At 42.7% G+C, this 15,428-nt stretch overlaps 1 protein-coding gene across 1 annotated transcript in view; it reads right to left on the bottom strand.

The window, feature by feature from the left end:
• Window positions 1-15,171, bottom strand: part of scn1ba (sodium channel, voltage-gated, type I, beta a) — a 40,206-nt gene extending 25,035 nt beyond the window's left edge. The window contains exon 1 of the mRNA XM_072692528.1: window positions 12,845-15,171. Within this exon, the coding sequence (XP_072548629.1) occupies window positions 12,845-12,896 (52 nt within the window). The 5' untranslated portion in view covers window positions 12,897-15,171. The remainder of the gene's footprint in view (window positions 1-12,844) is intronic.
• Between the last annotated feature and the right edge of the window lie 257 nt (window positions 15,172-15,428).

Genomic DNA, 15,428 nt, shown 5'->3' with positions numbered 1-15,428 from the left:
CTAATAGCATTAATATCCAGTATGAAGCTCTAATATCATTAATATCCAGTATGAAGCTTTGATAACATTAATATCCAGCATGAAGCTCTAATAACATTAATATCCAGTATGAAGCTCTAATAGCATTAATATCCAGTATGAAGTTCTAATAACATTAATATCCAGCATGAAGTTCTAATAACATTAATATCCAGCATGAAGCTCTAATATCATTAATATCCAGTATGAAGCTCTAATAACATTAATATCCAGTATGAAGTTCTAATAACATTAATATCCAGCATGAAGCTCTAATATCATTAATATCCAGTATGAAGTTCTAATAGCATTAATATCCAGTATGAAGCTCTAGTAACATTAATATCCAGTATGAAGTTCTAATAGCATTAATATCCAGTATGAAGCTCTAGTAACATTAATATCCAGTATGAAGCTCTAATAGCATTAATATCCAGTATGAAGCTCTAATAACATTAATATCCAGTATGAAGTTCTAATAGCATTAATATCCAGTATGAAGCTCTAATATCATTAATATCCAGTATGAAGCTCTAATAACATTAATATCCAGTATGAAGCTCTAATAACATTAATATCCAGTATGAAGCTCTAATAACATTAATATCCAGTATGAAGCTCTAATAGCATTAATATCCAGCATGAAGCTCTAATAACATTAATATCCAGTATGAAGCTCTGATATCATTAATATCCAGTACGAAGCTCTAATATCATTAATATCCGGTATGAAGCTCTCATATCATTAATATCCAGTATGAAGCTCTAATAACATTAATATCCAGTATGAAGCTCTAATAGCATTAATATCCAGTATGAAGCTCTAATAACATTAATATCCAGTATGAAGCTCTAATAACACTAATATCCAGTATGAAGCTCTAATAGCATTAATATCCAGTATGAAGCTCTAATAACATTAATATCCAGTATGAAGCTCTAATAACATTAATATCCAGTATGAAGCTCTAATAACACTAATATCCAGTATGAAGCTCTAATAGCATTAATATCCAGTATGAAGCTCTAATAACATTAATATCCAGTATGAAGCTCTAATAACATTAATATCCAGTATGAAGCTCTAATAACATTAATATCCAGTACTGTTAATTATAACAGTGATGTAATGATTACAGTGTTTCTCCTACAGTCTCAGTTACGTAACAGGAGGTGTCTGTGTGTTTGTGACGTCAGTCTGGACTCAACACTAACGGTCAGCAGTTACGGTGCTGACCCCAGCCCTGACTCACTGTCCTTCAGCTTCTGCAGCATCAGTCAGTTCTTCTGCTGATTCACCAATACACTAATCAAAGAGCTTCCCCTGCTTCTGTTGGAGTAACTGTCTCTACTGTCCAGAGAAGAAGACTTTCTACTAGATTCTGGAGGAGGAGCATTGCTGTGAGGATTTGAATGCATTCAGCCACAAGAGCAGAAAGGTTAGGATATTGGATGATGATGATGATGATCACCACCCCACCTCATCATCCTCAACTCATCCCATCCAAAAGTACTGGATGAAGCACCACCATGTTTTCATTTGCATATCTGATCACTCTGAAGGTCAATGGTCCTGGAGAACAGACTGACCTCTGGAGCTTAATCTGACCCACTTCAGCGAGGCTATTTCCAGTAAATTGGCCAGGCCTCTCTCTACGTCTCTCTTTGGGTGTCTATGTTTGTAGTGACACCACTGCGAGGACCAAATGTCCCTCTGAGGACCAAATCTGCTGGTCGGAGACCCGTTGCGGCAGTTACCATGGCAACCAAGCTCCAGATTTCTCCTCCTGATGACCTGAAACCCACTGAAGGTTTCTACAACACAAGTGTAAATACAGCATTTAATCAGGAGCAGCGTTTCTACTCCACTGACTTCCCCTTTAATGAAGCGATTATACAGCGGGACACAGGTGTAGGTGTTTGTGTCTCACTGCTTTCATCTTCTAAAGACGTCTGAAGACATTTAAAGGTCCATATCTGTTTGTTTTTCCAAAAAACATCATAATTTATTTTAACGATTTTTTTTAATAAGTGGTTAGAGCTCCGGGTTGTTGATCACAGGGTTGTGGGTTCGATTCCCGGGCTCGGCAAACTGCCACTGTTGGGCCCTTGAGCAAGACCCTTCACCCTCTCTGCTTCCCAGGTGCTGTAGTTGGCTGCCCACCGCTCTGGGTGTGTGTGTGTGTGTGTGTGTGTGTGTGTATGTGTGCTCGCTGCCCCTAGTTCACTGTACATAGTACAGCAACAGATACGTGCACCTTTACCTTTTTACCTTTTTAAAATATGGTTTCTGTTTCTGTGCCTTTAAGGCTAATATGCAAATGAGCTCTGCTGTGATTGGCATTTAAAAAAGCATTTGAAACTAAAACTGTCCTGAAAACTACAGCTTAAATACCAGTATATACACACACATGTATTCAGTATTGTCATCTGTCTGCTTGATTCCTTATTCATTATAACTGCACTGCCTTTCATCTCCGGTTGGTTCAAATGCATATTTTTTAAATTTATTCTAATTAATGTAATTATTGTAGTGTATTACAGTGCTGTATTGCTACAATAATTTCTGCTGGTTGCTAAATTGCCTTGGGGATCAATAAAGTATCTATCTATCTATCTATCTATCTGCAATGGGGCGGACGGGGTTAAACTGTGGTAGGCTGAAAAGGGTGGGGCTAAGCTCTGATAGGCTAAACGGGGCAGAGCTAAGCCGTGGTAGGTTAAATAGTAAATGGTCATATGTAAATTAGTAATTGTGATGTCAGAAACAGGTTTTTCTGGCTTTAAATATGTTATCATTATTATTTTTTCATTCTTATTATATTTGCATTATTATTATTATTATTATTATTATTATTATAAGGTCACTGAGCCCTAACTGATCCTACTACTACTAAATATAATAAAACTGCCATTCATTTGTCCTCATTAAGTTTGTCCTCACAGCTCCACTACGCTGCTGAGCGAGGCTGACCCTTTGTTTGTCCTTGTCTGCAATACCAGTGTTAGAATTATTATTATTATATAATTAACTGCCCTAAATATACCCCCCATCCCCATCCCCCACTCCACCAGCCTGGATTGTTCACACCAGGCCGGCTGCCACCAAATTCTTTCACCAGTCCTCAGCTGTGTCCAGTGCTGGTGAGCCTGTGCTGAGCCACTGCAGCCTCAGCTTTCTGTTCTTGGCGGACAGAAGTGGACAATAAGTTATATTATGGGAGATTCATTTTCCTTTAAATACGTTATTAATATTATTAGTATTTTTATTATTATTAATTCACCCAGCCCTAACTGATACTACCACTACTAAATAATAATAATTATAATTATAATATTAATAATAAAACTGCCATTAATAAAGTACAGCTTTGGTTCATTTGGCGGAGTGTGTCCTCACAGCCCCACTGTAAAACTCTAATGACCGATAATACGCAGCTGACCCGTCGTTCGTCCTTGTCTGCCCTTGCACAGATTTAACAGACACATCCTATCCTCCCCTCCCCCATCCTGTCTCACTCTCTCACTCTCTCTCACTCTCTCTCTCTCTCTGACTCACACACTCACTCACACACACACACACTCTTTTTCACAGTCAGGGCGGTGTGTACAGATCTGCGTCACCGAGGCCTGAAGCCGTAGCAACGTTCTCCTCTCCTCACCAGTTTACTCATCTCCATGCTCGCAGGCTAACGTTAGCATCACGCACTCTCCTCAGACCATGTGGAGGTGTTCGGAGGTATCCGACCCTGTAGGCCTCACCGGCTGCTGATAAGGCAGCTAATGTTTTTAGCCATGTCAGAAACCATCATGCCACCATGCTGCCCAATGGGGGGTATAAAGCCCCCCTGTGTTCTCTGGAATGATGGTGGTGGAGCTCCATCCAGTCCTTTTGGGATGAGTTAAGGAGGATGAGGAGGGGTGGTGATTATCATCCAGCATCCAGCAAATCCTCACAGCAATGCTTAAAGCTCCAAAATCTAGTATAAAGCCTTCTCTCCTGGACAGTAGAGACATTTCCTCCAACAAAAGCAGAATCAGCTCTTTTTATTGGCTTTTTAACACTGAACGAGAAGGTGTCCCAATACTTTTGTCCATATATTGCATATTAATACCATTATCCGATTCCTGACAACTAAACTGAGGCATGGTTAAATCAAAGGTTACATGCAGGGTAAATCCCACACAGTCCGTTCAGCAGGTTTTCCGTCCAGCCCAGGTCCTGCTGACCAGTCTGTCAGAAGATGATAGACACACCACTCCTGGTCAGCAGGAAAGGAAGACACCGGGATCACGCTCACCCACAACTGCTGACTGCATGTTTTCAGTGTGTGTAGCCTGTGGGCCAGTCAGCGTTAGTGATTTATAAGCTGTGAGGTGATTACATCATAGATCACACGGCCTAAACCCAGCGACTGGCCGCTCGTCCTGCAGGCTTTAGAGACAGCAGACCACTGCGAACATCAGCCCATCCTTCAGACAGCTCAGCAGCTCCCACTGCTTTTATCACGTACCCCCTCAGGGGCTGCACTGCCTGAACCGCTAAATACGAGCTTCCTAATGATTCAGGCAGAACTGCGGCCTGCAGCGCACATCATACACTGTCCCACCAGCAAGCTACCGAAATGGACACACTGTATATCTGTAATATATTATAGAATTCTCCAGTCCTCAGCTGTGTCCAGTGTTGGTGAGTCTGTGCTGAGCCACTGCAGCCTCAGCTTTCTGGTCTTGGCGGACAGAAGTAGGACCAGAGGTGACCTTCTGCTTAGAGCTGGGCCATTAGACGATATTTTACCGTATCGTGATAAATGTAGGTATGGTGATGCTGTTAGTGCTAATAAACACTGATCAGCTGCAGGTTTCATTAGTAACAGTGTGATTAGACTGAAGAGCAGCAGATGTTGAGTAGAAATCACTGAGGATCTGAACAGTAGATTACATAAGGAATCTGATACTGATGATGTTTTTAGTCTGATTAGCTACATGTATCGAGATAAATATCGTGTCTTTAAATATCGTGATATAATATTTTTAGCATATCGCCCAGCCCTGAATTAATACTGCTGTTAATACTCAAACCAGCCCGTCTGACACCATCAAACTCTTCAATACGAGCAACACGCTGGTATGGGCTAGCTAGCTAGACAGCCTCTACTTCAGACAGGGCTACAGTGTTTAGTAGGGATGTCCCGATCCGATCTAATCCGATCCGATCTGATCCAGTGAATCCGGGTCAGGGGCCAATCCAGGCATTTTTAGGATTAGGTTTAGCTTTTAAGGTTCCGATCCACTTCCAATCCAGTCCACTATGCACCATTAATCGCCATGAACCTCATTTTTTGGAAAACGACCATTATGTCAGCTAAAAGCTACTAAAGCTAATGTTAGCTTCTAATGCTAACTCTTCATTCCACCTTAAATAGCGCTGCAGTTACAGTGTGCGCGGTTCAACAGCAGAGCGTAACTGCTGCAGTATTTAAGGTGGAACGGAGAGTTTAGCTTTAGCTTAGCGTTAGCTCAGAGCCTCCCAGAGCAGCAGGTAAAGAGTGAGTTAGCTAATCTAATCTAAACTGTTCACTCTTTTTGGGAGGATCTAATGCTCCTCCACTAGTGGTCAAACTATGGTGGCAGTGCTCTGTTCTACCAGTGAGAGAACCAGACTCTTTTCTTTGGTTCTAAACCAGCTCTGAACGGCGCATTCAGAACCGAGGAGGAGGCTAATGCTAATGCTAAAGCTAATGCTCACACACTCAGTGATCAGACTGCAGAGCTGTAGCTTAAAGGAGCTGAGAGCTGAATGGTCTGGTAGGTCAGTCAGTCAGATCAGACTGTAAGATATTAAACACTGTAGAGTTTAAAACCGAGTTTAAAAAGTTCCAATCAAAGTAGATCAGATTGGAATTTAGTCTGATTATAAAAACTGGTGCTTAAATTGTGATTTTACTGCTGTTTACTGCTGAGGATTAGCACAGCTTAGCCTAGTTGTGGGGCTGCACACATTATTATATTTACACAAAGATCAGATCAGATCGGATTAGATTAGATCAGATCAGACTGTGATTGGCCGATAGTCAGCATTAAGAGACTCTTGAACCTTGATCAGGACTCGATCATCCCTACTGCAGCACGTCCCATTTCAGGCGCTAGTAACATTACACGTCTAATCCGAGTCCGATCACTCCATTCACTGTGAATTATTTAACCAGCACTTGCTAAAGATAGAAAGTCATTACTGCTAACGATCCAAATAAAACCCTTTTTTTGGTTCCGCTCAATAAACCACCGCTGCTAACGCTATCTCAGCGCTTCTTCAGTTTCGGAAAGTCAGCGTCAGCCTCTCAGGCGCGAGCCAAGTCTGCACTTAAGAAGTCCGGCCCGTCTGAGTGATACCCAACACTGTGGACGGACGGATATTCCTTCACACACTCAGTAAATATCGACCGAGCCGTCTTCTGTTTAAAAGCTTCTGACTGCCGGGACGTCTTTGCCGCCACCGCTGCAGCCACCACTGCTGCCGCCGCCGGAGCCGGATCCCTGAAGGCAGCGACTCGGCCCTGATGTGATGCTGCTGGATGGGGAGTGTATGTCTGCAGGGGTGAAGGACAGAGGCCCTGTCTCACTCTGTACCCTTCTGAGGGGGGCGACTGTAGGATTTCCTGTACAGACAATCAACACCCCTGTCCAACTGCAAGGAACTGACCCGGTGCATGGTTAACCATCTAAAAGCAGTGTAATTTTCCCCATAAACACTGTTCTTTACTCATTAAATATTAAATAAACTGATATTTAATTCAATAAAAATGTTAATTTTGATGTAAACAAGGTTTACTTATGATAATTGTCTCAATTTTGAAACAAAAACATCACTTTCAGTCTAAATGTGATATTCTTACCCTTTCTATTAAATATTGAAAATATAAATATTGAAATATTTCTATTCAGTTAATTAGTCATTTTCATTCATGTGTTTTTTAACACTAATTAAGCCCAGCAGGAAACATTTACGCTCCAAAAATGATAAAAAATAATATATGTCCTGTATTTTTTTAACTCAGAACTGGGTCAGTTTGAACCGCGACATAACGAGAGGCTATGCTGAGAGTACTCAAGAGCTTTGAGAGCCCTAGAGCTTTAATCAGGCTCTACAGCCAGGCCAGCTTCAGCCTGTAACACTGTCTGCTGCTAATCAATTAAATCAATTTCAATTAAAACTTAATGATCGAACTAATTAAAGCACTGGTTGCTGCAAATGTCACAATTCACAGTGTAGTACAGCTAGCAGCTGCAATAGAGGGCGCTGTGGAGCCAAAAACAAGGTGCGGGCTAAAAATGAGACGTATCGATTGTAAATATCGGACGCATAAAAATAATTACATTTTTGATATTTGGTTATATTTGATAACTTGATATATTAAAATAATCCGAAATAATAAATTAAATTATAAATATTTTTTTAATTAAACTGATATATTTAGCAGCAATATGTTAATGGGCGTATACGTAAATAAATTCTGATTAGTGCAAAGGCTAATTAAAATATATTTAACTTTTTAGGATTTATAATAAATGTATACATTTAGCATCCATATGATAACAGAAGTATTTGCTAATTTACATTTTTCAATTGGTTATTGATAATAATGTTTTTCCCTTTATCAGGCAAATTTATTATTTATTTATTTGAACACGTTTTTAAACAACATTGCTCCAAACAAAGTAGATCAGATTGGAATTTAGTCTGATTATAAAAACTGGTTCTAAAATTGTGATTTTACTGCTGTTTACTGCTGTGGATTAGCACAGTTTACCTTAATTGTGGGGCTGCATTACTTATAGAACCACAAAGATCAGACCAGATCAGATCGTTATTGGCCAATTGTCAGAATTAAGAGACTCGGATTGGACCGGGGTAAAAAAAAAAACTACTACAACTACTGATTACAACTGTTGTACATTTAATTACTGAAATTACAACTGCTGTATATTAAACTACTGAAATTACAACTGCTGTACATGTAAATTACTGAAATTACAACTACTGTACATTTAATTACTGAAATTACAACTGCTGTAAATTAAACTACTGAAATTCAAACTGCTGTACATGTAAATTACTGAAATTACAACTACTGTACATTTAATTACTGAAATTACAACTACTGTATATTAAACTACTGAAATTACAACTGCTGTACATGTAATTACTGAAATTACAACTACTGTATATTAAACTACTGAAATTACAACTGCTGTAAATTAAACTACTGAAATTCAAACTGCTGTATATTAAACTACTGAAATTAAAACTACTGAAACCGTGATCAGGACGTCCCTACTGCACAGCACGGCCCATTCAAGGCCGCAGTAACATTACGCGTCTAATCCGAGTCTGATCACTCCATTCACTGTGAATTATTTAACCAGCACTTGCTAACGACAGAAAGTCATTACTGCTAACGATCCAAATAAAACCCCTTTTTTAAGTTCTGCTCATTAAACGCCGCTGCTTCAGCTTCATGACCCGAAGCCCGGTCTGATCAAATCAGTGGAGGAGAAGCTTCCCTTTCTTTTATTAGTGCAGGTCTGAGCTTCACCCCCGGTCATTTTCCCTGACTCGGCCTCTCCGTCTCTCTTATCTCCCTCCCTCTCCATTCCCATCACGCTCTCTCCGGCAGCTCCCACATCTGTATCCATCTGTCCGAATAAACAGCTCTCTCCCTCTCTTATCTGCTCTAAATGAAATGGCTCCAGATGTGGCCAGCTGCCCAGCCTCTTAAAAACACAAATCTGACCCTGGCACGATAACTACACTACATGTCCACATGTTTGTGGACACCCCTCCTTTTAAAAGCATTCGGCTGCTGACAAACACACATGCACTGCTTGTCTCACTCCTGTAGAGACGTACACCCTAACAACAGGACTCTCTGCAGGAGCAGATCAACAGGATGACCCTATTGGTTCCATGCCAGGCGTGGGCTAGAGGGGTATAAAGCCCCCCAGAGCAGTGGTGGTGGAGCTCCATCCAGTACTTTTGGGATGAGGTGGGTGCTCTTGTCGCTGAATGCAATCAAATCCTCACAGCAATGCTACTTCTCCTGACTATCCCTGGACAGTAGAGACAGTTACTCCAACAAAGGCCGGAGAAACTATTTGATAAACTCAATGAATGAGCAGGTGTCCCAATACTTTTGTCCAAAGGCCTACCCTCAGCAGCATCCTTCACCCGGACTCTTCCCTCTCTGTGGATGGGGGGCCTCACACAGGCTCTGCTCTGAGGGTCCCGAGCCGTAGGAAAGCCTCGGCCAGGGCGGGTGAACAGGAGCGGCAGGACTTCCTGTGTAACAGAAGGAGAGCTTGCAGCTTTAAGCTGAGGGTCAGTTTGGGTTCTCTCCGTTTAGAAAACACTGGCAGGACAGTTCAGCCCACTCAGACGTAAACAGCGCACCTCCATCTGTTTCACACCACAGACAATCCCGCTGGAACTGCCAACACTGCTGTGTTCCCATCTCCACCATTTCTGAGAAGATGGTAAGCAGGCCTGGGCTCTGATGAGAGGCACAGTTAAGATCCAATGTTCGACCCAGAGTCTAATGGACACAGTTTGGTTCTTCAGTTACAGCTGAAAGGCGACCCAGCTACGGGTAGGGGCAGCCCAACTGACAATAAGAAAGTTCTGTCCTGGGGGTCTACGTTATCCCTACTACTGAAATACTACTGAAATTACAACTGCTGTACGTTTAATTACTGAAATTACACTTACTGTACATTTCAGCAGTTGAACTACTGAACTGAAATTAGAACTGCTGTAAATGAAGCTTAGAGCTTTTTAAAAACTGAACTACTGAATATTAAACTACTAATATGAGAACTGCTGAAATTAGAACTGCTGTAAATGAATATACTGAAATTAGAATGGCTGAAATTAGAGCTTTTTAAAAACTGAACTACTGAATATTAAACTACTAATATTAGAACTACTGAAATTAAAAATGCTGAAATTAAAACCGCTCAAAATTAAACTACTGAAATGAAACTACTGAAATTAGAATGGCTGAAATTAAAGCTTTTAAAAACTGAACTACTGAATATTAAACTGCTGAAATTAGAACTGCTCAAAATTAAACTGCTGAAATTAGAACTGCTGAAATTAGAACTGCTGTAAATTAAACTACTGAAATTAGAACTGCTGAAATTAGAACTGCTCAAAATGAAACTACTTAAATTAGAACTGCTGTAAATTAAACTACTGAAATTAGAACTGCTGAAATTAGAACTGCTCAAAATGAAACTACTTAAATTAGAACTGCTCAAAATTAAACTACTGAAATTAGAACTGCTGTAAACTGAACTACCGAAATTAGAACTGCTGAAATTAGAACTGCTTTTAAAAACTGAACTACTGAAGATTAAACTAATGAAATTAGAACTGCTGAAAATTAAACTACTGAAATTAGAACTGCTAAAATTAGAACTGCTGAAAATTGAACTACTGTAATTAGAACTTTTGAAAATTGAACTACTGAAATTAAAACTGCTGTAAATTAAACTACTGAAATTAGAACTTTTAAAAACTGAACTACTGAATATTAAACTACTGAAATTACAACTGCTCGAAATTAAACTACTGAAATTAAACTACTGAAATTAGAACTTTTAAAAACTGAACTACTGAATATTAAACTACTGAAATTACAACTGCTCAAAATTAAACTACTGAAATTAGAACTGCTAGTAAAGACTCCAGCATGTATCACTGTTGGCATGTTGGGCTCAGCACAGATGTGGTGCTGATTGACCAGTGTTCATCCTGGTCAGTGCTGGGGTTTTTAGCAGGGGCTAGAGGTAGCTGGGGGGGGGGGGGGGGGTGCTGAGGTGAGGCTTACAGCACCTGCTCCCTCAGGACAGGTCCACCACAGTGGCTGGACATGTAGCAAAGACTGGAAAACCACAGCCATCACTGAGAGAACCCGTCAGAACCCACCGGGGGAAAGCAAGAACCTTACACCCCGCCCGGAAAACAACAACAGCTGGTCTCTGGCTTTTCCTGAGCAGAACCAAGGAGGGGTTCTTCGCGAAATGCCACAGAGGAACCACCTTCAGTTCTCTAAAGAATCATTAGTGTGGATCTTTTTTAGAGAACCGTCTGTGTGAATGAGTGTGAAGAACCTTTGCAAAGTTCAGAGAACCTCCACATAATGTAAAGGATCCAGGAAGAACCCCATATAGAACAGAACGTAGAGGCAATTTTAATAAGGGTTCCCTGCAGTCAGATCTCATTTACACAAACTGTTCCTTAAAGAACCAACCAAATCCACTGTTTAGGTACAAAGAACTTCCACAAAATGCAAAGGTTCTAGGAAAGCTCCTTACATTCATATTATTACCAATCAGAGAACCATTTTTGCCTGAGTATGTAGAACCATTTCAAACATCAGAACCTCTGCATAACACACAGGTTCTAGAAGGACCCCTAAAATTGATGCTGAATCTTTACATTATGGTAAGACTCTTTAAACCTTTTAGAGGTTCTTCACATTCAAACACGGTTCTTTAGGGAACCAAACGTGCTTAAAGAACCCTTTAAGAAACCTAATTTAAAACAGCTGTCCGCTTAGCTCTACACTCTTGGAAATATAGGTTCCTACATGGTTCTAAGCTTGGGCGTACATTTCTTAGAACAACCTTTAAGTGTTAGAGAACCTTTACCACTGTACACAGTTCATGAAGGTACGTTTATACATCGTTCTAGTTTTTAAATTTCAATTAAATAGTTGCCCACATATAAATGGAGGTTCTTTGGGGAACAGAACATGATTGTTCTAAAGCCTCTCTGCAAAGAACCGTATTTGGTTCTGATCGGCACCTTTGAAAGTGTAAGGGCTTGTACACGACCGCACACTCCAATCCCTCACAATGTTCTATGACTGGCAGAAGCAATTTAGAACCCTTTTAAAAAGGTTCTTTAAAGAACCGTATACAAAAGATTTCCACGGTAGAGAACCATTTGCTGTGGCAAAGACAATGCAAACTCCCTCTGAGAATTCTCTAAAGTTCTAGATACAGTATATAGACTAACATAACTACAGAACCCATGAAGAATTTAGAGAATTTAGATAATTACAGAACCCTTGAAGCAATTTAGAACCCTTTTAAAAAGGTTCTTTAAAGAACCGTATACAAAAGCTTTTCCACGCAAGAGAACCATTTGCTGTGGCAAAGACAATGCAAACTCTCTATGAGAATTCTCTGAAGTTCTAGATACACTATATCCACTGACATAACTACAGAACCCCTGAAGCAATTTAGAACCCTTTTTAAAAGGTTTTTTAAAGAACCGTATACAAAATCTTTTCCACTGTAGAGAACCATTTGTCGAGGCAAAGACAATGCAAACTGTCTCTCAGAGTTCTCTGAAGTTCTAGATACACTGACATATCCACTGACATAACTACAGAACCCCTGAAGAACCGTTGATAAGTGTGTAGCTATTTGTTTCATAGTCAACACAGACTCCTCAACGCTGCAACACACACACATACACACACACACACACACACACATACACACACATACACATACACACACATACACACACACACACACACACACACACACACACACACACACACACACAGCCAAAAGCCCAGCACAGCACCATATGCTCACAGTGGAACAGGAAAGTAGCCCCCTGTGCATGGTGGCCTGACCTGAGTGACACAGACAGGTGGGTAAACAGACAGTTAAACAGACAGACAGACAGTCAGGCAGACAGACAGACAGGTGTCAATCACAAACACAGCGTACTTAGACATGCACTCACCGTTCATCGCTCCCAGCGCCAGGGAGGCCCACAGCAACTGCACTGCAGACATCTTCACCCCAGGAATGGCGTCGCTTTCTGTCCCAAACACACTCAAATCACACACAAGCTCACTCACACACTCCTTCACGCTGCTGCCGCTGCCGCTGCCACTGCCGCTGCCACACACCTCTGAAGGCTTTGCGCCAGGAGCCTAAAAGCAGGGGAACAAGAGCAGGCCAGAAGCAGCAGAAGACACCGGTGAGGACTTCTCTAGAGGCCTTCTCAATAAAGTAAAGAAGACCTTTCTAGAGCCTTTCCCAGGACACTGACGAAGCCTTTCCCAGGACACTGACGAAGACTTTTGCAGGACACTGATGAAGACTTTCCCAGGACACTGACGAAGACGTCACTAGAGCCTTTCCCAGGACACTGACGAAGACTTTTGCAGGACGCTTACGAAGACTTCTGTAGAACCTTTTCTAAACGTTTCTTCTGTAGAACTTTTTTAGAGCCTTTTCCAGGACACTGGAGAAGACGCCTCAAGAGCCTTTCCCAGAATGCTGCAGAAGAACTTTTCTAGAGCCTTTCCCAGGACGCTGCAGAAGACGTCTCTAGAACCTTTCCCAGGACGCTGCAGAAGATGTCTCTAGTGTCTTTCCCAGGACACTGCAGAAGACGTCTCTAGTGTCTTTCCCAGGACGCTGGAGAAGACGTCTCTAGTGTCTTTCCCAGGACGCTGGAGAAGACGTCTCCAGAACCTTTCCCAGGACAATGCAGAAGATGTCTCTAGTGTCTTTCCCAGGACGCTGCAGAAGACGTCTCTAGTGTCTTTCCCAGGACGCTGGAGAAGACGTCTCCAGAACCTTTCCCAGGACAATGCAGAAGATGTCTCTAGTGTCTTTCCCAGGACGCTGCAGAAGACGTCTCTAGTGTCTTTTCCAGGACGCTGCAGAAGACATCTCTAGTGTCTTTCCCAGGACGCTGGAGAAGACGTCTCTAGTGTCTTTCCCAGGACGCTACTGAAGACTCCACTACAGGCTTCCCCCACAGACTTTGCTTTACAGACTTCCCCCTCCTGCAGACGAGAGCAGGGTGGGTGTGGTCGGTCCTGACGGACACCAGAGAGTGGCGATGGCAGGGCAGGACTCTCCTTCCCTCGTTTCTCCAAATCCACGTGTCCTCAGCGTATTAGGTTATCCAACCGAACAGGGTTTGGTCCGGCACCCGTCTGCGTTGAGTCTTTCGCCCGGCTCTTTAATCCGGCCCACACATGCACCACTGTCCCGACCAACCACTGAACCTCCGAGACGACGGAAGACCTGAATTTGAGGTTCGCGATGCTCAGAAAAAGAAACCTACACTTACGATGAGTCAGTGCATAGCAATGGAAGACGAGGGGTGGGAGGCTGAGGAGGAAACCGACTGCCCTGAGAGAAAGACGCCGCAGTGAAGTGGCACAGTGATCGATTCAGAAGATGGAGAAGATGGAAGCATGGGTTTGGTAGAAGATCATGCGTCTTTGGTCGGGCACCTACATCCCCCCGCGCTTATTGCTCACCTCCCTTCCTGCCTTATTGCTGGGATACGTGCGACGGCCTGCCGACGGGGACCTACATGCGCTTTTCCGAGACACGTCCCTTTGTGTGTTTGTTAGATGTCCTCTATGATGGACCTGACATGCATGCAAAATGGGCACCAATCATTTCACACCTGAAGGACGGGCGCGACCCTCTGTATCCCCCCGTATCCCTGGATTGCACCTTCAACCTCTGCAGTCTCCGGATGTGCTTTGCTCGTCCCTCAAGCCATATGCTCCTGCTCTGGTGCCATTCTGCATGAGCAATACGCCAACCAGCCACACCGTGCAGTCATATGTCTGGGTGATTCAGAGAAATCTCCAAATATGCTTCAGGCAGCAGGTCCAATCATTCAGTGCATAGGATATGCCTACAGTACACACACACACACACACTCAACACACACACTTATGCACATGCACAGGGTGATATAAACACAGCACTGCACTACAGCTACATCCCAGCCTCGTTCAGCGGTGCAGCAGGGGCTGAAGTATTGCGCGAGCCAGGCTGTGCACGCCGCGTCCGTCCGTCCGTCCGTCACCGTGTGCGTGATGCAAAACAACGCAAGTCTTCCTCCCTCGTGCTCGCACGCACACAAACACACACAGGCGCGCGCGCGCAGCCTTCTTCAGCTATGCGTTAAAAACAGCAAGCAAGCAGCATCCCGATCCAGCACGAGCCAAAGGAGAGGTGATGCCTCGGTGAAATGGCGTGCACGCGGGTGGAGGAAAGGGGGAGGGAGGGATACAGCTGCTCATAGAGGGAGAGAGAGAGGGAGGGAGGGGGGAGGGGGGAGAGAGAGAGAGAGAGAGAGAGAGAGAGAGAGAGAGAGAGAGGGTGGGGGAGGGAGAACTGATGCATTGCAGTAGTGGGATGGCATGCTAATTGTACAGCTAAACACACACACACACACACACACACATATGCACACACATGCATATGCACATGCACGTATGCACATGCACGCGCGCAGTACAGGCCAGGCTGGGTGTGAAGATACACTACCTGTCCAAATGTTTGTG

The sequence above is a fragment of the Salminus brasiliensis genome, chromosome 1 (assembly GCF_030463535.1).
Source record: "Salminus brasiliensis chromosome 1, fSalBra1.hap2, whole genome shotgun sequence".
Classification (NCBI taxonomy): domain Eukaryota; kingdom Metazoa; phylum Chordata; class Actinopteri; order Characiformes; family Bryconidae; genus Salminus; species Salminus brasiliensis.
The sequence above is the reverse complement of the archived record's forward strand: the minus strand, read 5'-3'. Positions and strand labels throughout refer to the sequence as shown.